The 22,858-nt window shown below is 45.8% G+C and overlaps 1 protein-coding gene and 2 non-coding genes across 4 annotated transcripts in view; 2 read left to right on the forward strand and 1 right to left on the reverse strand.

Annotated features, from left to right (window-relative positions):
- LOC144718588 (dynein axonemal heavy chain 5-like) overlaps window positions 1–22,858 on the forward strand; it is a 97,445-nt gene that overhangs the window by 38,695 nt on the left and 35,892 nt on the right. For both annotated transcript variants that reach the window (XM_078593965.1, XM_078593973.1), the window contains exons 22-37: window positions 327–414; window positions 761–884; window positions 2,174–2,340; window positions 5,843–5,935; window positions 6,505–6,708; window positions 7,758–7,838; window positions 8,505–8,909; window positions 9,354–9,472; window positions 10,530–10,666; window positions 11,438–11,600; window positions 14,873–14,984; window positions 16,030–16,158; window positions 16,694–16,893; window positions 17,668–17,821; window positions 18,259–18,525; window positions 22,142–22,270. In XM_078593965.1, coding sequence (XP_078450091.1) covers window positions 327–414; window positions 761–884; window positions 2,174–2,340; window positions 5,843–5,935; window positions 6,505–6,708; window positions 7,758–7,838; window positions 8,505–8,909; window positions 9,354–9,472; window positions 10,530–10,666; window positions 11,438–11,600; window positions 14,873–14,984; window positions 16,030–16,158; window positions 16,694–16,893; window positions 17,668–17,821; window positions 18,259–18,525; window positions 22,142–22,270 — 2,572 coding nt within the window. The remainder of the gene's footprint in view (window positions 1–326; window positions 415–760; window positions 885–2,173; window positions 2,341–5,842; window positions 5,936–6,504; window positions 6,709–7,757; window positions 7,839–8,504; window positions 8,910–9,353; window positions 9,473–10,529; window positions 10,667–11,437; window positions 11,601–14,872; window positions 14,985–16,029; window positions 16,159–16,693; window positions 16,894–17,667; window positions 17,822–18,258; window positions 18,526–22,141; window positions 22,271–22,858) is intronic.
- Window positions 9,694–9,819, reverse strand: LOC144723940 (U6atac minor spliceosomal RNA). Its single transcript, XR_013586419.1, has one exon. It is a non-coding gene; the product is annotated as a U6atac minor spliceosomal RNA (small nuclear RNA).
- Window positions 9,820–9,908, forward strand: LOC144723943 (U6atac minor spliceosomal RNA). The gene has a single exon (XR_013586421.1). It is a non-coding gene; the product is annotated as a U6atac minor spliceosomal RNA (small nuclear RNA).

Here is a 22,858-nt window from a genome sequence, read left to right on the forward strand (position 1 = left end):
CGGCCACAACGCAAGCAGCCGTCCTCAGGTGAAGAAACAGAGCTGTCAGGTGAAGAAACAGAGTTGTCTGTTTCTTCACCTGAGGACGGCTGCTTGCGTTGTGGCCGAAACGTCGTGAGAATTTTATTTAATTATGTTTTATTATTTTATTATTTCCCTTCTACGTGACTTTACCGAAAGAGCCAAGAATATGAATCCCTGCAGTCACGAAAGCTTTAAATCGAAATATGAACATGATATTGTCAAAATGATGCTGGTGATGCTCATTTCTTGAATTGTGTGCATATTACGGATGCTTTGATTGCGAACTACCTTTGGTCCTGCAGACAAAGCGATTTTGTGGAGAAGTCTGTGTTGGACCTTCTCGACTTACTCAAGACGAAGCTGAAGCCTGCTGAGCAGGCCGACATCAAGGTAGTCAAGCTCCACGTGCCGCAGTATTCCCTCATTTGGTGTGTTATTTGCACTGCTTTTCTGCCACACTGGGCTTTGTTTTGTTCATATTTTATACCTATTTAAACACAGCTCTCTCTTGAAAAAAACTATGGTTTCAATGGGCTCATGTACGACCCAGTTACCATTATTGGATTTCGACTAAGCAGTATTGAGCCTGTTTAGCAATCAAAGGAGTGACTACGAGTGCCCGCCTCCTCATTGCTCATTTGAGAAAGTGATTACTTTGTCTTTTGACTGTAATTTATAGTTTAGTGGTGCCCTGATACACTGTGATTCATGGTGGTCGATGTGTAACCGGCCGCAGGATGGATTTCCATGCCTACACCCGGACTTGAAGCACAAGACTCGCTGCCAGGAGTGCCTGTCGTGCGCCTACTACAACTTCACAGGGCAGATCTGTCAGCGCAACACGGAGGCGCTCGTCCGCTGTGAGTGTCCAATTTCCCAGCACAGCCAACACCACTCAAGAGCCATGGGGCCTGGCAACAAATATAAGTGCAGCTCTCCGATGTGTTTTCTATTTGTACCGCATGTTGTTCGGCATGACATCCAATGCTTTTCTCCACTTACTGGGGGAGTTCCTTCAGGAAATAAATGGAGCAGCTGACATTCTCCCACAGTTATATAAAGTTGTTGGCTGCTGCTAGTTATTGATGTTGGACAACATGCCGAACACCACATGGTACAACCAGAAAACACATTGGAGAGCACCATTGGAACCTCCTTTGCCAGTAGCAAAATATGATAATTGTTTTATTACCCTTTTATCTGGCAACAAAACTGACACCTTTTTTACAAGGAGTCATGTTTGCATTGACCACAATACCTGCGGTCGGAATGCAAACAAAATACACAACTGATAATGTATGCACTGTCCTTGAAATTGATTGGTCCACACCTGAGACAGCTTTTCTTAGAGCCTAGTCTCACATGGTGTTGGACCAGATGACGCGAAAAGGCGCACGTTGGAAAGCTGTATAGCACAACCAAAAAAATATGTTATAATATAAGTGCTGTGCCAAAGCTGCAGATCTGAAGAGCACGATTTGATTCATGCATTACGAGTGCAAGAAATTATTACAATCGATGCATTGATGCATCATTATTGTACGTTTACCGCTTTTTTGTGAATCCACTGTTGAATGAGGGATGCCCCAGACTATGTGGAACATGGTGGTTATTGACCATACTTCACCACGTCCGTCATTGTGGGTTGATGAAGGAAGAAAGCATAAATGTGGGAGCCTAGTACAGTACAACTGAATTTTGCTGCATTTTACTTTGTTGCTCACAATGTAGAGAAAAGTCTGAACCTTCGTTTAGCTTGTGCAACATGAATTTGTTTGGAAAGAGAGATTGTTGCATAGCAAGATCATGATAGATGGCAATGACTTGGGGAGGCCTTCATGCAGCAGTGGATATATAACATGGCTGATTATGATGGTACAAGCTGAAACTTTTTTGTCTATTCATTAGATTCATAAGACATGGAGTTGCCTGTTAAAATGTGATATCTAGTGGAGCTCATCCTGACCCCCATCCCACGTGGCCCGCAATGATATGGGCAATATCTAAATTATATGTCATTGCAATATACAATTTAATTACATTTGTAATTTGCAATCGGTATCTAAATTACACAAACGTGGTTAATTGGTCATTTGCATCAAATAAAATTTGAATGCGTATTCCCCACCTCCGCTATCGGTGCGGGCAGGCACGCGGCGCTCACTGGATGCCCTCCGCCGCCGCCTGCAGACGGCCGGGCCCTATGCGGAGCAGCAGAGACTGCAGCAGGGTCACACGCACATGCCCGTCTTCTGCACCGAGATCATGCTGGCCATCCCCAACGTGCTGCTCAAGCCCAGCCTCGACGACTTGCAGGTGAGACCCTAGCCACCTGGTGGGTCGGCGAGGTGCTGAGAGAGGATGTGTGCATGTGTGTGCGGAGTGGTTTAGCACTGGTTAGAGTATAGTTCAATGACCCCCATAACGTCAGTTTGCGGATGACATTCTCAACCGGTCCTAAACCTAGGTTAAGCCAAAATTAGGCGGCTAACTTTCCTTTCCTCAAAAGTATAAAGATAAAGGAAAAATACCAATGATTTGCCCTGGTCCTCAAGATGTCTTTTCCTGCTCAGGAGAGTTCTGCATTGGGATGTTTTATCAATTCCATATCTGAATGTTTGGCTTCATGTCAGAGGATATAATAACACCCATAGAAAACCCACCATGCATACAAGGGGGTGACATGGAGCTCTGCCAACTCCTGACCAGGTAACAAACCCTCCACCTACAACACCCAAGGCTGGTTGATGGACCGGGCCAGTGGGGCCAGTGCCCTGGGGCCTCAGACTGCTAGGGGGCCTCCAAGCCTCAGGCCGCGCACGATGTTGCGTGGCCCAAGAATGCCGAAGGAAATTGAACGCCAGGGCCTTCAGTGCGCACAGCGCAAGCTGACCACTAGGCCCCTGGGTGCTTATAGCATGAGCTAACCACTAGGGCCCCCCAGACCCCTCAGTGCTTACAATGTGAGGGCCCCCCAGACCCTTTTGTGTTTAAAACGTGAGCTGACCACGACTGCCCCCCAGACCCCTCTGCTTACAATGTGAGGGCCCCCCAGACCCTTTTGTGTTTAAAACGTGAGCTGACCACGACTGCCCCCCAGACCCCTCTGCGCTTACAATGTGAGGGCCCCCCAGACCCTTTTGTGTTTAAAACGTGAGCTGACCACGACTGCCCCCCAGACCCCTCTGCGCTTACAATGTGAGGGCCCCCCAGACCCTTTTGTGTTTAAAACGTGAGCTGACCACGACTGCCCCCCAGACCCCTCTGCGCTTACAATGTGAGGGCCCCCCAGACCCTTTTGTGTTTAAAACGTAAGTTGACCACGAGGACCCCTGCGCCCCTTAGCGCTTACAGTGTGAGGGCCCCCAGACCCCTTGGCGTTTTAAAGAGTGAGCTGACCACTAGGGCCCCTAGGCCCCTGGGGCTTAAAGCGGGATCTGATGACTAGGGCCCCCGGGCCCCGCAGTGCTTACAATGTGAGGCCCCTCGGTGCTTAAAGTGTGAGCTGACCACTAGGGCACCCGGGCCCCTGGGTGCTTTCAGTGTGAGTTGACCACTAGGGCCCCCAGGCCCCTCGGTGCATACATCCAGCGTAACACCTGGGCCCCTTGGTACATACAGTGCATGCTTAAAACGAGAGCCTCTCGGAGAGTACAGGGCTTCTGTACAACTGAGCCACTGGTTGGCATGCTACAATATGCTGTGACATGATACAATATTCACCAACAAGTCAGTTCATTCTGCATAACAGGAGAGTTTGAAGGGCGTCATATTATGGCAAGCCGTTAGTTATTTGACTTACTGTAACTAGCTAACCCTTTATTCTAGCTACCTGCCCATTTTCTCTAGCTAGCTGCCCATATGGTTCAGCTTGTTAGCAGAAATTATTAAGCTAGCTGCCATTTTTGCCAGCTAGCTGCCCTTACAACCAAATTAACTGTACTAAAAAGCCATCTAGTGAGACCTAGGGCTTGTCGTTTGTTGAGAGCTTAGTTCGCCATTGACAAATCAAATATAAAAAAATACACCGCGGTTTTGTGAAACATTAAAAAAATATGCCAAAAGCTACATTTTTTGATACACTAACGCATATATAATAGACCCAATCCATACTTAAAGATTAAGGAAAACCCCATTCATTTTTTCTATAGACCATCTGTTTTTAGATCCATGGAAGTAGATAATGCTAACGTTGACATGCAAATTGTCAACAGCTCTTACGAGGTCTTTTTTCCCCTCCCCATCGATGGGGTGTGGCCTATGTGCATAGTCTCCACCAAGTCATTTCACTGACTTATCAGAAACCTTTGTTGGTTGTTCAGCCAATGAGAAAAACTTCTCTTTTGAATTGCAAGCAACATTATTCTCTCTGTGTCAGGCAGGTATATAAGACCTTTCTTGGAAGGGAAAACCACAGACAGATGCCTGTTTTTTTGCTTGTTACGCCACATTAATATATTCCGTATACTTTTTGCATCTATATATATAAAAAGGGAAATTTGTGAATATGTGTGTCTGTTCGAAATGTTTAGCATACTTCCCGACATGCAACAAACTTGAAATTTGGCATGTGGGTAGCTTCCAGACTGTACACAATGCAAAAAGTATAAAAATAGACTTTTGTATTTTTGGGGCGGGGTGGGGGGGCGCAATAATGGATATATTTTGCACGGCAAGTGAGCAGTGACGTCACATCTGTGATGTCACCCGCATGCGGCAGCGTCATATAGTGTGCCTGCTGATGTCATCCCCCCCCCATCCTCCGCGTAGGCCCTGTATTAATCCAAGACAAGAATCCAAGTCCCGGGCGAAGCCGGGTAGTAAAGCTAGTCTTTTTCCACAATCCCTCCTAAGGGCTATTTTCTAACAGCCTTTTTAAAGGGTTAGGGTTATTTTCTTTTATGTGCTTTTCTATTTTTTTCTTTTATCTACTCAACGCAAACGCAAAACATTTGCAGATGAGAGCTCAGAGCCAGGTGTGACACTTGAGAGGAGGGAGCAGTTCATTGATAAGCTAGTGGCATGCCTTGAACATCGCTTGGACGCTTACAAGCGTTTGACCAATTTCTTTGGCGTTCTTTTTATGTCAGATCAGGTGTCTAACAGTGATGTCATAGTGGAAAAGGTAAATGCACTCTCCGCTGCATATCCATCAGACCTGGACATGAACTTTGCCAACAAACTCATCCAATGCAAGTCTTTCATGTCTGACTCTGAGGGTGAGAAGTGCCCAACTAAATTGCTTGAGACGTTGCAGGAACTGAATCTGCAGTCAGTGTTCCCCAATATTTTCGTGGCACTTTTGGATTTTTCTAACTTTGCCAGTGACAAACTGCCAGGGTGAGCAGACATTTTCCCTTTTCGGCAGAATAAAAAATGAGCTGCGGAGTAGCATGTGCCAAACACATTTCAGCACATTGCCACTTATGTCAATAGAGTCAGACCTTGTCAGACAGCTAGATTTTGACGATCTAGTGCATGATTTGCGAGGAGGAAGGCAAGAAAGACACCAATATAGGAAAGCGGGTGGGTGGGGGGGGCCTCCAAAAGACATGTGCCCAGGGGCCTCACGGGACCATGATCCGGCCCTGCTGACAACACCCGGCAAGCCTTGGTGGCCACCCTTCCGAATATTAACTTGGTTCAACCCTGCATAACTTCTGAGATCTGACCTAATTAGTCACATTTGGATATTTGCAAATCTAAGTGTAAGATTGCTGACTTTGTGTTTTGATATTTGTAAGTGTGTGGACATGAAGTTGTGTCATTGAACGTATAACAGCGATGGTTGTGTAATTTTTTTCCATTTTCCCATTAGTCGTCGCTGAACAAAGCTGTGAACGTGATGCTGGGTATGGCAAAGGACATCTCGGTGTGGAAGTACGCTCACCTGCAGCAGAAGCAGCAGCAGGTAAGCCTCATCGATCAAAGCAGCAGTCAGCAGAACTCATCTCTCGGCACCTGTAATTTAAATTCAGTGATTTATTCTGCTCAAAGTAACTTGAAGGTGGGCGTGCATTTTTTAGTGGGAAAATATTAGATAACGGTTGCTTATGCTAAGGGTAGGTAAGGATCCTACGGCCCACAGGTCATAGTCAATACGGTTTGCTGCCACATGAGGCCCGCCACTTTAAAATGACCCATAAACAATACCGGGCACTTCAATAATCTTAGCCACATTAAGTAGGTATTAGAGGGAAATATTTGATCTGGCAACACCGTGTTTCTAAGTTTAGCAAACTCTCTTGTTGTCTTGCAAGTATCTCTGAGCACACTGTTAATGCATACATTCCTAGAGTGATCAAAGTTTAGTTTCAACGAATGTGTGACCGACTAAAGCTATTTTAATGTCTTACTAGGCCCACAGGAAGGACAAGATTCCCAACCTCTGATGTAGGCCATGGAAGTCATATTTTGATCAAACACAACCAGAGAGAATAATGGAATATTGAGAGATTCCATAAACACTGCTGTCCCCAGTTGGAGATGCAGGTGGCGCGGGAACTTGGCGACGAGAATATCGTCATCAAGCAGATAAACCCACGGACGCTGGACAAGCAGATCACCGAGCACAAGGACGTGGGCAAAGTCATGTTCCACCTGAGCTCCGTTCTGTCGTTTCTTCGTGTGGAGTCCACCGAGGTCCTCAAGAACTTCTCATGCTTCTCTAGCCTCTGGAGCCAGGTGAGCCTCCCTCCACCCAAGTGAGACTTAAGAATGACGGAGGAGACTGAAGTGATTACTGAGGTGAATTCTCTCTGGGTGAGGAAGGTGGCGTAGAGGATGTTTTGCTTGCTCCTATGACCCTGGATGGAACAGAGGTGCAGTGGATAACGCACCGATATATAAATCCGGCAACCTGAATTTGATTGCCAGCTATGGCTAACGTGAGCTGATCAGCCTTCCGGACCAATGTTTTTTTCCAGCAGCATTTGTTTAAGCAGATAAAATCTTGACTTTAGATGTCTGCCTGAAAATGTTGCACGAATTTTCTGACATATTCTTTGGTTCTTTCGGTAAAGTCACATAGATAGAAAAATAATAAGAAATAAAGTGAATAAAAAGAATTAAAATATAATACAAATAAAAAACTCTAATTTAGACTGTAGCCTGGTTCTATATCAGTGAGTGTACTGGCAATCTATAATGTAGATTGTAGCCTGGTTATTAAGTTTGGTGAGTGCTGGTAGTATATAATGTAGACTGTAGCCTGGTTCTTAACCTCGGTGAGCGTACTGGCAGTCTATAATGTAGACTGTAGGCAGTACACTCACCAAGTTTAATAACCACGCTACAGTCTACATTATCGACTGCCAGTATGCTCACCGAGGTTAAGAACCAGGCTACAGTCTACATTATAGACTGCCAGTACACTCAGCTTAATAACAATTGCTACAGTCTACATTATAGACTACAAATACACTCACCAAACTTAATAACCAGGCTACAGTCTACATTATAGATTGCCAGTACACTCATTACGATTAAGAACCAGCCTACAGTCTACATTAGTGTTTTTTTAATTTATTTTAAATTTGTATTCACTTTATTTTTGATTATTCTTTTTCTATATACTTGACTTTACCCAAAGAACCAAAGAATATAAATTCCTTCAGTCACGAAAGTTTTAAGTCAAAATTTAATTTTCTGACATACAATATTACAGTTGTGGAACGAATATCCAGTGCTAAATATTGGTTTCACTAACCAGAGAACGAATCTTTGTGCTCCAGGAACCAGAGGAGATGGTGAAGGAGTTTATGACAACAGATCCCACCATGTCGGAGTTTAACGCACAGATGGTGTACTATGCTGTGAGTGAATGTGATCACCCCCAGTAAATTACTAAACACCCACCTTCACGTTTAGCGTCAACAACATGTAGGTGAAATTTTAATGTCTGCTGCATTAAGCCACTTAGAAGCTTGCACACATATTGTCATCAAAAAGTAAAGCACAATATCAGGCACTCTACAGGGCCAGTTGGCTCAGAGTTCAGAGCACTGCTTTCACTGCTGAGATCCTGGGTTCAAATCTGGCTTTCAGCTGCCTGTATTTGCCCAGCATAATTACTTGATGATCTCAGCTTGGTCACCAAAGATTGCTGCACTGAACATTCCTTACCTTAAAAGTGTTTCTCCACTTAACATGAATCAATTCCATCTATCAAAACAAAACATATATCAGTTTGATTCATGCAAGCAACATTACTCTGAAAAAGCAGAGTGGGTTTGAAAGTGCTGCCCCTCTACTTATGTGGACTAGGTCACTTGATTGGATTTCAGAGGCAGTCCTGTGGTATCCACTTCCTTGGGCCATTCTCTATCACGAAGAGTTGCATTAATGTGCAAGAGATGCATCTGGATACTTCGTCTCATGGCAGGCCGCAAATAGCACAATTGGGATGAAACTGGGGAAAAGTGACAAAATAAAATACAAGGTCAGGCACTCACCCAGCCTGGTTACCCTTCTCCCTACAGCAACTGGAGCAGCAGGTGCAGGATTTGCCGGCGCACTTTACCGTGGGGCCCGTGCTTGCCATGACCGAGCCACTCAAGTTGGCGCTCGTGCAGGAGTGCCGCACGTGGAAGCGTTCGTTTGGCGCCGCCCTCAACCGTAAGGCGTCGGCCTCCACCGACGAGGTGCTCGCCTTCTCCGAGGCCATGGCCAAACATTTGGCGCGGCCCATTTGTGACCTGGAGGATGTGCGGGCGGCAATGGCGGTTCTGGCCGAGCTGCGCGCCGCCGAGATTCAGATGGAATCGGCCATCGGGCCTGTGGAGGAGGCCTTCGCCATGCTCGCCAAATACGACCTCACGTTCCGCGACAGCAGTGCTGACCGCGTGGATGGCCTTGCGTACTGCTGGAAGAACCTCATGACCCAGGTATCGTCCTGTCGTTGCTTTAAAGGAGAGACTAGGAACCTATTTCTTCTTTAAAATATATACTTTCTTTGCTCAAACGAGCATTGAGACAGTGCTCGTTTCATGTTTACATCCATGACACGGTAGTGTAAATTAATTATTCCTCTGGCAGAAGTTAATTTATGCATAGGACAAACAGTGTCGACTGTTTCACAAAGTAGTACTAATTTTATCGACCCTGGAAGAAATATGGGCTTAGTCAACTCCCAAACAGATGAGTAGTAGGTGGGGCCAATGTCAGATGAATGGCCACTCACTATGTGGGCAGGACTAGTAGTTGAGTGGGCGTGGCTATGTAAAATGTTGTGGGGCTGATGGATGGAGGGTCTTCCAGTTCACCATGTGTCCCCAGTTGAGCTTCCCAGATATTTGGGAGCTACAGATGATGCCCCTTGATCCCTGCAGAGTGTGCAGGTGCAGAACACGCTGGTGGTCTTGCAACCTACGATGAAGGCCGACTTGCTGACCGGCGTCGCGCAGTTCCACCAAGACCTCTCTTCCTTCCACCTCGACTACGACACCCAGTGAGTAGAGCCATCCTCCTGTCTGTCCTCATGTATGTTCGCTCATTTGACTTTGCAACCAGCTTCCTGTGAAGCTATTTCTTTCACTTATTAATAAATAAGTATATTGTTTTGATTTAAAGCTTTCGTGACTGCAGGGATTCATATTCTTGGTTCTTTCGGTAAAGTCACGTAGAAGGGAAATAATAAAATAATAAAAATATAAATCAATAAAAATTCTCACAAAAACATGGTTAGATGCCACGAAGTAGGTGGCAATGCCTGAACCATATGTGTTGTAAAGACCACAAGGGTCTCTTCCGTCCTTATCAAGGGGAGTGCTAACCTTCTCTCCTTTCATACAACACATAAGGATGGAAGAGACCCATGTGGTCTTTACAACACATATGGTAGAAGGCATTGCCACCTACTTCGTGGCATCTAACCATGTTTTTGTGAGAATTTTTATTGTTTTATATTTTTATTCTTTTATTATTTCTCTTCTACGTGACTTTACCGAAAGAACCAAAAATATGAGTGTATTGTTATTTACAATTCCATACAGATGTCCCTGCGTGTTTGGCTTCTCAGCAGTTATACAGCAAATGCTGTGATATCTGTTATATTTTTGTTGTCTTTTTCCCCAATATATTCCAACTGTGCTACCAGCGTCATGTCACGAGATGCAGGATCCATTTGGAGATCTCTGACAGCAGAACCCCCATGTGTCAGAAAATGCCCATCGAAGAGATCTCTCACAAGGCTTTTTCCAAAAAAAAATTCTCGTGGCCTTTTTTATCATTTGCATAATAAAGGTTACACTTTGTCATATAAATTGCTGCATAACAAAAGTAATTGGGGGTTGATTCAGACGATCATACCTCCGAGGTCCGCAACACGGGAAGTCAACAGGAGTTGACCTCTGGATAGACTTGTCTCTGTAGAATGTAGAATTTCCAACACTGTCTCAGGGCTGTAAACAGGAGATGAGTAATACCTCAATTGTTTGAGCAGGAAATCACTTTGAATGTTGACAGTTATCTTAGTTGAATAATTACACATTTTGCGTCCGTATCAGGGGGCCTGGAGAGGCAGGGATCGCTCCACAGGAGGCAAGCGACCGACTGCAGATGTGCCAGATGCAGTTTGACGACCTGTGGCGGAAGTTTACCACCTATTCGGGTGGAGAGGAACTCTTTGGGCTGCCGGTCACAGGTGGGTTGCGTGATCGTCCTGTGTCAGATGTACCGTGCAGATTCATCAATGTTTGGCATTTGTATTTCTCAATATGCTTCCACCAGATGTGGAATTCCGTCATTGTATGACTGCCAGAATTCTAAATAAATATCTCATTAAAAATGTCGCTGCCACATTACTCGCACATACTTGTAAATGAAACCAGATCACCCCAATACTCTGATCACTCCACTGGCTCCTATTTCTATCCCAGCTCAAATTCAAGATCACACTTTCTGTCTTCAAGATCCTCCTCACACTCTCTGCTCCAGCAATCAAAACCTTCTGTCAAAGCTCCTCAGTGAACTTTCTCTCAGTGGGAGATCGCTCATTCTCTTCTGCTGCCCCATCATCTGGGACTCCTTTCCTCCTGCCATGTGTGATATTGACTTCCTGCCCCTGTTAAAGTCCAGGCAAAAAAAAAACATGTTTTCCTCTGCAATAAATTAGCCTACTGTTTCTATACAATATCTTGAAATGCTGAATTATTTTGATATTTTATTTATTCTCATCATATTGTAATTGTATCTTATTGCTCATTACATGACTTCTTCAGCAATGTTTGACCTAGTCACTTGATTCGAAAATAGCAAGTAAAAAATATAAAGGATAACCATAATGTCAAGAAAATATATCTCTGTCAGTTTAAGGACGGGAAAGCGGTCATGAATAATGATACACCACTGTGCGACCATTCCACCACCCTCCATCCCACGCCCTTACCCATAACCACTGCTCCTGTACTTGCAGATTACCCCGAGCTGCAGCGGATCCGCCGAGAGCTGGCGCTGCTACAGAAGCTGTACGGGCTCTACAACACGGTCATCGAGAGCGTCGACGGATACTACGAGATCCTCTGGAGCGACCTCGACATCGAGAAGATCAACAACGAGCTGTTGGACTTCCAGAACAAGTAGGGACTGGCGGGTGGAGCGACCCCACTGTGGAGGGGGTAGTGGGGCTCACTGATGATAGCAAAAGCGAAGGGGGAAGCTACACCCATGTCATTCGTTATTTAAGGGCCCCAGTTTTCTGTTTGCTATGAGGCTGCATTGCCTCAAATATTGGAAGAAGAAGTCACCCCCTGTGAGTGGCTGGCTGAGGTGCCATCTGTTGAGGAATTACTGAAGGCGATCCAGAGCCTGAGACCAGGAAAGGCACCGGGCAGAGATGATCTCCCAAGCAAAATGCTGAAGGAGGGTGGCGTTTGTGCACAGACAGCCCTACATGACATCATAACAACAGTCTGGACCACTGGACGGGTTTCAGGAAAGGGCGGTCCTGCACAGATGCCATATTTTCTGTCTGTCTGCTACAGCAGAGGTGTAAGGAATTCCAACAAGACCTACATCTCTGCTTTATTGACATGGTCAAGGCTTATGATACCATCAGTAGGCCTGGGCTCTGGGTTGTTCTTTGTGCTTTCGGAGTCCCTGACCCGCTGCTCACAATCATTAAGGACCTTCATGATTGTGAGCGGGCCCGGGTAAAACTACGTGGCCGGGAGTCGGAGCCATTCCCTGTTCACTTTGGGGTGTGACAGGGATGTCCTCTGGCTCCCACATTATTTAACATCTATTTCAACCACGTAGTTCGTGAAGCCTTTAATAGCTGTACCGGATGAATTTCCATCTGGTACAGATACAATGGGAGGCTGATCGATGCCTGGGTGCAGTCAAGGGATGGCTCCCTATTACTCAACCATGTTACGTATGTCGATGATCTGGTAATTGCTGCTCACTCAGAGGAGGAGTTGGAGGTGCTGATGCTGAACCTGGAGCTTGCCACTAAGAGGTGGGGACTTACCATTAGCCCCACCAAAACTAAGCACCTGCCTGGGTATTTTGTACCATCGGACACTCCACCCCCACAACTCCCAATTGGTGATGGGGCAGTTGTGGAGAGAGTGGAGAGTTCCCATACCTTGGCAGTGTGTTCATGACCGGCTCCGGTTTGACAGCAGATGTCTCACTCCGAATCAGTCGAGCGGCATTATCTTTTCATTGGTTGCGTAACGCTGCGTGGAAGCTACCTGGTCTGTCGCTCCGCACGAAGCTTCAGGTCTTCTCAGCCACAGTCATTCCCTCCCTTCTTTACGCTTGCGAAATGTGGACCCCCCTAATGGAACATCTTCGCCGTTTAGAAACATTTAGGCTGGCCTGCCTTCGATCCATCCTGGGTTTAACCAGGCTGGATTGTGTGAGGAGCTACATATCCTTGAAAGATCTGGACAAAGTCCAATCGGTAAGCTCCTCCGGCAGGCAAGGCTGTGTTGGCTGGGTCATGTAGCCTGCATGCCCAGTCACTGCACGCCTAAACATCTTTTGTTCGGCCCGATCGAGGGGACTAAACGGGCGTGGCACGGGCTAGAGAAGAGATGGAGTGATGTGGTACAAGAGGATGTGGAGCTGAGTGGACTTGCCGATGACCGGTACCAGCGGTGTCAATATCGGCCTCTGTGGAGGAGGCTCTTGAAGGACGCTACTGGGCAGTTGGAGGCAGTCGCCCTCCAACAACAATGGAGGGGGGAGGAGCGACACTCACAACAACGAGCGGGGCCCCGGGTGGCTAAAGCACAGCAAGTTGGCACAGTAGGGGCACAGGTGGTGCATCAGCCAGTCATCTCAGTCAGTCGACCCGTGGCACCTGGGTCTGCCCCGTGACCTCCTGCCAGCAGGCGTTCGACACTTCACGTGGCCTCAAGGTGCACATAGCCTGGCACAAGCGTCGTGGTGACGTCAACGCCACTTAGTGGTGAATGGTGGTTGTTGTTGTAGTGGGGAGCGGTAGTGTAGCGGTTAGTGCACTGCGCTACGAACCTCGCTACACGAGTTCGATTTCTGCTGATGGCCAACACCAGTGACGATTATCTGAACTGGTCCTGGGCCTCCCCTAGGTCGACTGAGCCTCAAATTAGTACCTGGTGTGGTGTGTAAACATCGCCACTGGGGAGACAAAGGCGGCCGGGGGTGGTGCTGGCCACCCACCCTCTCGTGTGCCCTGCCGGCCTTTATAGGTGCTCGATAACAGAACTTGCCCCAACAGTCTGTTAAGGTTATATGGGAGATATTTGTCTTTATAGACAAGCCTACTCCACCTTTGTCTTTGTATGCGTGTATGTGTTTGTATGTGAATTCGAGGCCTTGCCGAATGCACGGTAAACATTCAGAAGTGACTGCTTTCTGTTAACAATTAATATTAAAATCAACAATTGGAAATAGTTTCTGTTCCATTAGTTTAATAATGGGTAGTGTTATTTCATTTCACAGAATCATAGGAAGTGCAGAGCGTATGTACAGCGATACGATACGATACAGGTGTAATGCGGGCATAAACGACCTTCCGGATGTGACGTCACGTGGGAGAAGGGTTCGGGTCTTTAAGGGGAGAAACCGGAAGAGGAAGGGAGGTTGTGGAGACTGGACTAGGGTGAGGCCACGCAGGGCGAAGGCTGGGAGGAGTGGCGAGATCGCCACATACACTCGGAGAGCGGATTGGCACCGTCGGCCAGCGGTGACCAACCCAGGGAGCAGTGGCGAGGCTGCAGCGAGAGCAGCCAGCGAGGCTGCACGAAGAGGCAGCAGTGGGACTGTTCAGAGAGGGAGAGCAGTGGTGGAGCTGCAGCGAGGGCAGCCGGAGAGGCTGCGCGAGGAGATCAGCAGCGAGGCTGCTAGATGCTACGGGAGCGACACGAGGAGATCAGCAGCGAGGCTGCTAGAGGCTACGGGAGCGACAGCAGCGTCGGCGCCGAGCGGAGGGTCTCAGAGGGAGAGAGCCGTGTAGGAAAAGTAGACGAACCCGAATAAAGGACACCAAGCCAGATACCGTGGTCGAGTCTTTTATTACACAGGTAGCAATAGAAAACGGATGACAGCGTGATACAGGACTGAGAGAAAATGGTTTCCGACATACGGAAAATTAGGGTTATGGATATTTCTCTTTCTGTTGGTGCTGAGCACCTGTTGCTTCCTCCCGGGTTGTGCCGCAGTGGTGCCATCTCTCCTCTCTCCCATGATTTCTTGTCCTGAACCCCTCTCCACCTTCCATACTTTTACCTTTTGTAATAAAAAAAAATGTATATAAAGCATCTTGAGATGCGATTACATTAAGTTGCTATGTAAATTGTTTTTGCATATTTGAAAAAATCTAATTATTTTTGCTGTTGACTTTTGTTGCTCTGGCCAGGTGCCGCAAGCTGCCGAAGGCCCTGAAGGAGTGGCAGGCATTTGAGGACCTGAAAAAGAAGATCGACAACTTCAATGAGACGTGTCCGCTGCTGGAGATGATGGCCAATAAGGTCCATTTGTGTAACTTAGCATCACCAAATGGAAACTTTGGTTGTGAGAAATAACTACCAGTTTCCTTGACAATTTCCGCTATTTTGTTCTGCCGATGCAGAAGGAGAAATATAAGGTTAAGGGTACACATCTTTATCCAAAATTAATTTTCTTCACTTGCTACTCCTCCCTCTCACTTAGTCAAGTTTTCTGTCCAAGGGCAGGTCCATAGCTCAATCTCCTTCCATCCCATCCTGTCCCAGTCCCCCTCTTCATAGCTATGGCTTATTGAGCTTCTTGAACCATAGCTATGGAATAACGGTTGACGTGGTTTCCCGTTGCCTTCTGCACTGGTATTCCTTCTAAATGACACCATCAACGGATGCAGTTTACTATTATAACTAGGACAAGCACTACACCACATCCTATCTCAGTTTTCTGTCTAAAGAATCCTTATCTTATTAGGGGCAGTGACATGGCCCAGCCGCTTGTTGCAGAGGTTCACGGTTCGAATCCGGCAGGCTGCACTAGTTAATACAGCGGTTGTATTAAAAAAATATGCACCGTCTGCTGCAGAGTGAACGTTAAAGATCCCGTGATGTCATTCCAAGAAGGCTAGGCCGCCATGTGTCAGTGTCATGGTCCAAATTAGAAAACTTACTTACATATTTGTTAATTGGAAAATGCATAGCATGTATCGCCCCCTACAGCAAACAAGTAGCAGGACGCTCCTGAGAAACGAGTTGAGACTCGATCATTATTACATCAGGGTAATGCAGTGTAATATGAATAATAACAGTTTTAATAATTGTCTACAATACAGTTCAATGTATAACCATTGGCCCCCATGCCTCCTCTTCCACTCTCCTTTACCTTCTCCCGTGTCCCACTGTCACCTACTGTATGTATATATGTTGAATGTCTTTTGCACCATACGTAGCCAACCGTGCTATTCAGAGGTGTGGGGGAAGGACAACAAACTTTGGTCCCAGGTTCCGGCTTGCGGTCACTTTTTCTGGAAGAAGACACTAACCATCGCCTGTCTGCGCCCCCGTACTGCCACAGGCGATGATGTCGCGACACTGGGAGCGCATCACGACCGTAACTGGACACACATTTGACATCGAGTCAGACCATTTTGCTCTCAAGAACATCATGGAGGCTCCTCTTCTCACGTCCAAGGATGACATCGAGGTACCGCCCACTCTTCCTATCTTCCACACAATTCAACATGCTCAGCTAGTTATTCAAAGTGATTAATGATGAACACAGTATTTATCAGCTCTTTGTTAATGGTGATATTGAATAAAGACCTCCCCATGCCATGGTGGCTATTAGACCGTACTTCACCATTCTGGTCAGTGTGAGTTGGGCGGGCATCTATGATTGGTACAGATATCACTTGCCACTGATGTTAGCCATTATGTCACTTCTCCCTTGTGGTGAAGAATGGTCAAACAACCCCTATGATCAACACAGCCTGGGGAGGTTTTAATCCATCAGTGTACAGATTCTCTACCTATTAATTTGCACGTGGTTGAGCAAGCGTTTTTTAAAACGTAATTTCTTTAACTAAAGGGCTATAGAAAAAAAAGTTATAGCTTCAAAGAGTCAGCCATGTGTTGACTGCATTAAGCGGATCTGTGTAGAGAGAGGTCAAGGGGGCTGTAGAATTCGGGGAGCTGGATTTCTCAATGCACGGTTTGTCGTCATCATCATCGCTGTGCAGGACATCTGTATCAGCGCCATAAAGGAGCGTGACATTGACGCCAAGCTGAAGGCCGTGGTGAGCGAGTGGAGCAGTCAGTGCTTCACGTTTGCACCGTTCAAGACGCGCGGCGAGCTGCTGCTTAAGGGCAGCGACACGGCCGAGAAGGTGGCCCTCATGGAAGACAGCCTCATGGTGCTCGCCTCGCTCATGAGCAACAGGTGATTGGGAGAGAAGCGTAGAAGCTTGCGGGGGGGGCGGGGATAGAGGATGACGACATTTGGAGCTGCCGATGCATAATTTGGGATGATGGCTGGTGATGGAATAGCACACAAAGGGGTGAACATGTCTGAGAGGATGACCATAAGGGGTTATGCTCATTACATGTTAATATTACATTAAGGCTAAAGCACCAACAAAAGTACAAATTAGATAGAACAAATTATAAAAAAGACAAACTAGATGGTAAATTTTTGCCAAAAAGATCGTTTGCATTTAACCACAACCTTGAATCACTTGGAGAGGGGGGCGGTGAATCGTTTTATGGCTGATAAACGAGCCTTGTTATTTTTGTGGTAATGAAATTGATACTGCAAAATATACTTAATTCGATTTAATCTGATAAATATTGAGATGTAAATATTCTGATTAACAACACACAGAAATGTGCGCAAAAAACTCAGTCTCGAGAATTATGTAAAAACCAACAGTTTCTAAAGAACTGCATTGAGGTCCTTCAGCAGTTCTTCAGGAATTGTTGATGATTTTTGCACATTGCACGAGGCTGAATGCATGTTTATATACATGTTTGAAACTTTTTTTCTGGCCTGCACTGAGTTTTCTGTTATGATAAATATTCTCTTCATGAGTATGAGTATAAATATTCTCATTATTTACAGATTTGAGACATTAAACACATGATTATGTTGACTATGTTCAAAGCATTTATTTACAACAGCTACTGTGTAACCGATGCCCTATCTTTGCTGCTGCAGGTACAACGTGCCCTTCAAGCCAACCATCCAGCAGTGGGTGCAAAAGTTGTCCAATACTACGGAGATCATCGAAAACTGGATGATGGTGCAGAACCTCTGGATTTACCTGGAGGCTGTGTTCGTTGGTGGAGACATTGCCAAGCAGTTGCCCCAGGTCTGTCCTACTTCCTGCCCTAGACACACGATCCACACTTCTCAAATCCCAATGTAATCCATATACACATACAGCCTTTCTGTCAATTCACTGTTGGATGAGGGTCTCCCCATGCCTGTGGTTTTTAGGGGTTATATGGCCATGATTCACCACCATGTTGCCCAGTGCAGGTTAGTTTAGAGGAGTTGTTTCCCAGGAACCAGTTCAGATATCTCTGGATACTGTTATATTTCAATGCTTCAGATGAGATGTTATGTCAGACGAATTGAGTTGTAAATCCTTTTCCTTGGTAGCCACAGTCAAGAATTAAACTCTGGTCACCGGGTTCAAGAGCACCACCATTCCCACTAAACGATCACACACGTTAGCATAAATAACTCACTTCGTTTTCACTGCTGCTGTCGGTTTGTGATTTGGGTATGCGGGCACACCTTTAGGAAGCCAAGCGATTCCAGAACATCGATAAGTCGTGGCAGAAGATCATGCAGCGCGCACACGAAATCCCGGGCATTGTTGTGTGCTGCGTGGGCGACGAGACGCTGGCGCAGCTGCTACCACACCTGCTAGAGCAGCTGGAGATGTGTCAGAAGAGCCTCACGGGCTACCTGGAGAAGAAGCGCCTGGTCTTCCCCAGGTTTTTCTTTGTGTCCGACCCGGCCCTGCTGGAGATCCTGGGTCAGGCGTCAGATCCGCACACAATACAGGTGTGTGTGTGTGTGTGTGCGTGCCACAGATAGGGTTAAGGATAGGTGTCCTGCAAATCGTGTCACACACATGGGAAATGAGTGGTGGTGGTGGGGGGGATGGAGAAGGGAAGGAGAGAGAAGAGGAAATGCGGAAGACTTTTTGTTCTCCTCTGCCTCCCTCATCATTTCCCCATACAAAAAAATCCTTCCACTTCCTGATATTTCATCCCATCCTCAATCTAATCTTCTAGAATATAACCCTCTCTTGTTACAACACATCTCTTGATACAATTGCGTCTAGATGCTTTGAACGTGCATATTTTACTGGAAAGCCACATAGAGCCCTTTGGTTGCAAGCTTTCGTGACTGCAGGGATTCATCTTTTTGGTTCTTTCGGCAAAGTCACGTAGAAGGAAAATAATAAAATAATGAAAATAAAACATAATAAAATAATTCTCACGAAGTTTCGGCCACAACACAAGCAGCCGTCTTCAGGTGGAGAACAGGGTTGTCAAGGAGACAGAGTCTGGATGGCACGCCCCAGGCTTGGAGCGACTATTTATGCTGGGATGGAGGAGCGAAGAGCGTCTTGACAAAAATTATTTGCATATCAAGAGGAATTTTGCATATTTATGGGAAATGCAGATATGCGATTAGTACTACTTGTGAAATGCGTAGGAGGTTTGGCGAGGGGTTTAAAGTCATTATGCCCATGCATTATGCAGGATTAGCAGTGTCAAAGGGAGGGAGTAAGGTTAGAATTAATAAAGGAAGGAATGTTAATAATATGGCGCCGCAGCAACTAATATACTTATAGACTATACATTGTAATATTACACTATGTATTATTCTACCCACCCAACTGTATACCACACTGCTATATATTCACTATACAATTACGATACTATATATTACTTATACATTGTATTAAACATTACACTTTAATATTATTTATTATTATACAATATGCTATACACTATACCATTGACCGTCGCGTGAAAGGTACTAAGAGGAAGCAACGAAATATGTCAATGGGAGAGTGGTGGTAGGAAGCTTGCAGCGGAGCAAAGAATCCATTCTCTGCGGAGAATACAAGATATATAGTCAATGTCAGTGAGTGGACTGCAGTCTGAAAGTCACCGTAAACGTGAACACAATCAGTTAAGATCCGAAATGGTTTATTACGTCCTTCCAATGATTGCTGAGCCAGAATCTATCTTCTCGGTTGAAATTGTCTCTGTGTTTGTATATGTGGATCGCCTCTTGGACGAATCTCTCATGGTAGCTGGATGGCTTGCAGAGAACCTCTGTCTTGGAGAAGTCAATATCATGTGAGCCCACTGAATTGTAACAGTGATCTGCCACGGCTGAGATGTTTGCCCTACCGTGTTTCAAGTCTGCTTTATGTTCACGGATGCAGTCCGAGACATGTCGTTTGGTTTCTCCAATGTAACTGCTACCACAGAGGCAACTTAGTTTGTAAACGCCAGGGTACTGTATGTCTGGAACCACGTCTTTTACAGACGGGACCAGATCACGGATTTTATGTACTGTGTTGAATCGGACCTGGATCTTGTGTTTTACCAGGATTTTGGAGATCTTTTTTGTGACCCCAGCAATGTAGGGTAAGGTGATGGTTTTGAAAGGCTCCTCAACAGGATCCTTCTTGATGGTTGGAGTGATGGCTTTGCGGATTGTGTAGTCGGAGTAACCATTAGCCTTAAGAGCTTGGCGTACGTGTTTGAGTTCACTGGCAATATGTTCCTGGTTGGAGATGCATTGGGCTCTATGGTATAGAGTCTTGATGAGGGAATTCTTCTGGGATGGATGGTGGTTGGAATCCGGTTTTAGGTAAGCATCCATATGGGTGGCTTTCCTGTAGACAGAGTGGCTCATTTAACCATCAGGTCTCCTTTTAATTAGGACATCCAAAAAGGGTAGCTTGCCATCTTTTTCGACTTCCATGGTGAATCTGATGGCTGGGTGTATGGAATTGATGTGGTCGAGAAATTGGTCTAGAGCAGGCCGGCCATGTGGCCAGATGACAAAAGTGTCATCTACGTACCTCTTCCATAAGGTCGGGTGTAGAGTGGCAGTCTGGATGGCGTCAGTCTCAAATTTCTCCATGAAAATGTTGGCTACAACCGGAGATAGGGGGGAGCCCATTGGGGTGCCCTCAGTTTGCTTGTAGAAGGTTCCATTCCAGGTGAAGTATGTATTGGTTAGGCAGTGTCTCACCAGGGGGGGTACCCCAGCATTCAGTCCTTGATGAACCAAGTCTTCAATGATTGCGATGGTGTCAGGCACAGGAACCTTGGTGAACAAGGAAACCACATCAAAACTGACAAGCAGGTCGTCTGGGGACAGGGAAATCCCCTTGATTGTCGATACCAGGTCAGTAGAGTTTTGTACCGCAGAGGTGGTTTTTCCAGTGAAAGGCCGTAGGATTTCAGACAAAAAACGAGCCAGTTTGTAAGTGGGGGAGTTGATAGTAGAGACAATGGGACGAAGAGGTGTATCTTCTTTATGTATCTTTGGCAAGCCGTACAAGCTTGGTGGCCTGGCTGCAGAAGGTTTCAACGAGAACTGTTTGGTCTGATCAATTAATGCGGTTGAAGCAGAAATGATTTTGTTGGTTTTGGTGACGAGGCTGTTCGTGGGGTCTCTTTTTATTTTTGTATAGCTGCCATCGTTGAGTAGTTCTTGAATTTTGTTGTTGTATTCTATTTTGTCCATGATGACAGTGGCATTGCCTTTGTCGGCTGAGAGGATGACAATGTCATCCCTCTTTTTTAATTGAGCTAATTCAAAACGCTCATCTTTGCTGATGTTGCTAGCTGGCATTTTAGCATTTTTGAGGTTAGCAGCGATTTCAGATCTTGCTACGTCTGCAGCGATGTGACTCAGGCCCTTGAGAGCCACATCTACTCGGGCAATGATATCATTAACTGGTATGTGTCTAGGTGTGACTGCAAAGTTTAGTCCTTTAACTAAAACGGATTTTAGACCATCCGAAATAGAACTGTTACTGCGATTAATTACGACTTTGTTAACGTCTAGCTTTTCAGTGTGTGGGTCCGGTCTCTTGTTTGAGAGGCGGTTAAATTTGCAAATCAAATTGTCCTTACATTTGGTCGACATAGCGGCAGCTGAAGAGGCAGTCATTTTTTCTACATGTTCCCAATCTGATGTAGACATTGTTGCAGTCAAAGATAAGTGTGATTTGTAGAGTGTCTTGTCTAACTGATCTAGTTCGGTGCGTGTAAGTCTGATTTTCTCTGAGATAAGAGCTAAGCTAGTTCTAGACAGAATTCGTTTAGCATTAGAAGAAGTTACGGCAGCAGAGGTTAATGTAAATGTGATTGGTATTACCTTAGAGTCGCGGCATCTCTTCAGAAAGGTGAGAGACTCGATTAGCTGAGCCTTCTTATCCCGGAGCTTGTTGAAGCATCTTGAAGTTTTGTGGAAATCCACCCCATAGTGGAGGTTAAATTTCGATTTAAAGCTTTCGTGACTGCAGGAAAGAACCAAGAAAATGAATCCCTGCAGTCACGAAAGCTTGTTGTTTGCGAGTACCTGCTGATGCGGTGAGGCTGCCGTGTTGCTGAGTATGCGCGTGTACGCATGCGTGCAGGCTCACTTGCTCGGTCTGTTCGATAACGTGAACCAAGTGGGCTTCCACGAGAAGAACTACGAGCAGATCCTGAGCATCCAGTCCCAGGAGGGTGAATCCGTCACCCTGGTGGAGCCCGTCATGGCCCAGGTAAGTACATTATTAAAGTGTATTATTCACTACTCCGCGTGAAATAATACAGTGAAAATGTTATGCTTCTGCTCACGGTACAGGCATAGTTTATGGTTTTGTTTACTCTACTTCATGTATGTTGTATATAATTGGTTCACGTAAGCCATGCACCTGCTGGAGCTGCTGCATAAACCGCAATGGCAAAATAAAATAATAGATTCTGGAATTTAATTACAACACATAATTGTAACAATTCATTAAGTTGTGAGGGGATGTGAACAATTACTCACCCACTACTATCATGCATCCCACGGCTAAGGACTCACTGTACCAACGAACCGGCAAAGCTTTACAGTGTTGTCGTGAATTGAACACAAAACAAGAATGAAAAATCATGCACATGCACATATTGTGCCATACTTTGCAACATGTTTTAGTCCTTGTAAGTATTTAATTAGCGATAATAACATTACCTTTCAAGCTGCACAAGGAGCTGATATTTCACCGGGAGGGAAGCGAGGTGCTCACGCATGATGTATGATGTCATCTTCCTCAGCCAGCAAGGCAAATACTTTTACTGCTGGTTTTTATCTCCAAATTTTGGGA

The sequence above is a fragment of the Lampetra planeri genome, chromosome 1 (assembly GCF_965212315.1).
Source record: "Lampetra planeri chromosome 1, kcLamPlan1.2.h2, whole genome shotgun sequence".
NCBI classification, from domain to species: Eukaryota; Metazoa; Chordata; class Hyperoartia; order Petromyzontiformes; family Petromyzontidae; genus Lampetra; species Lampetra planeri.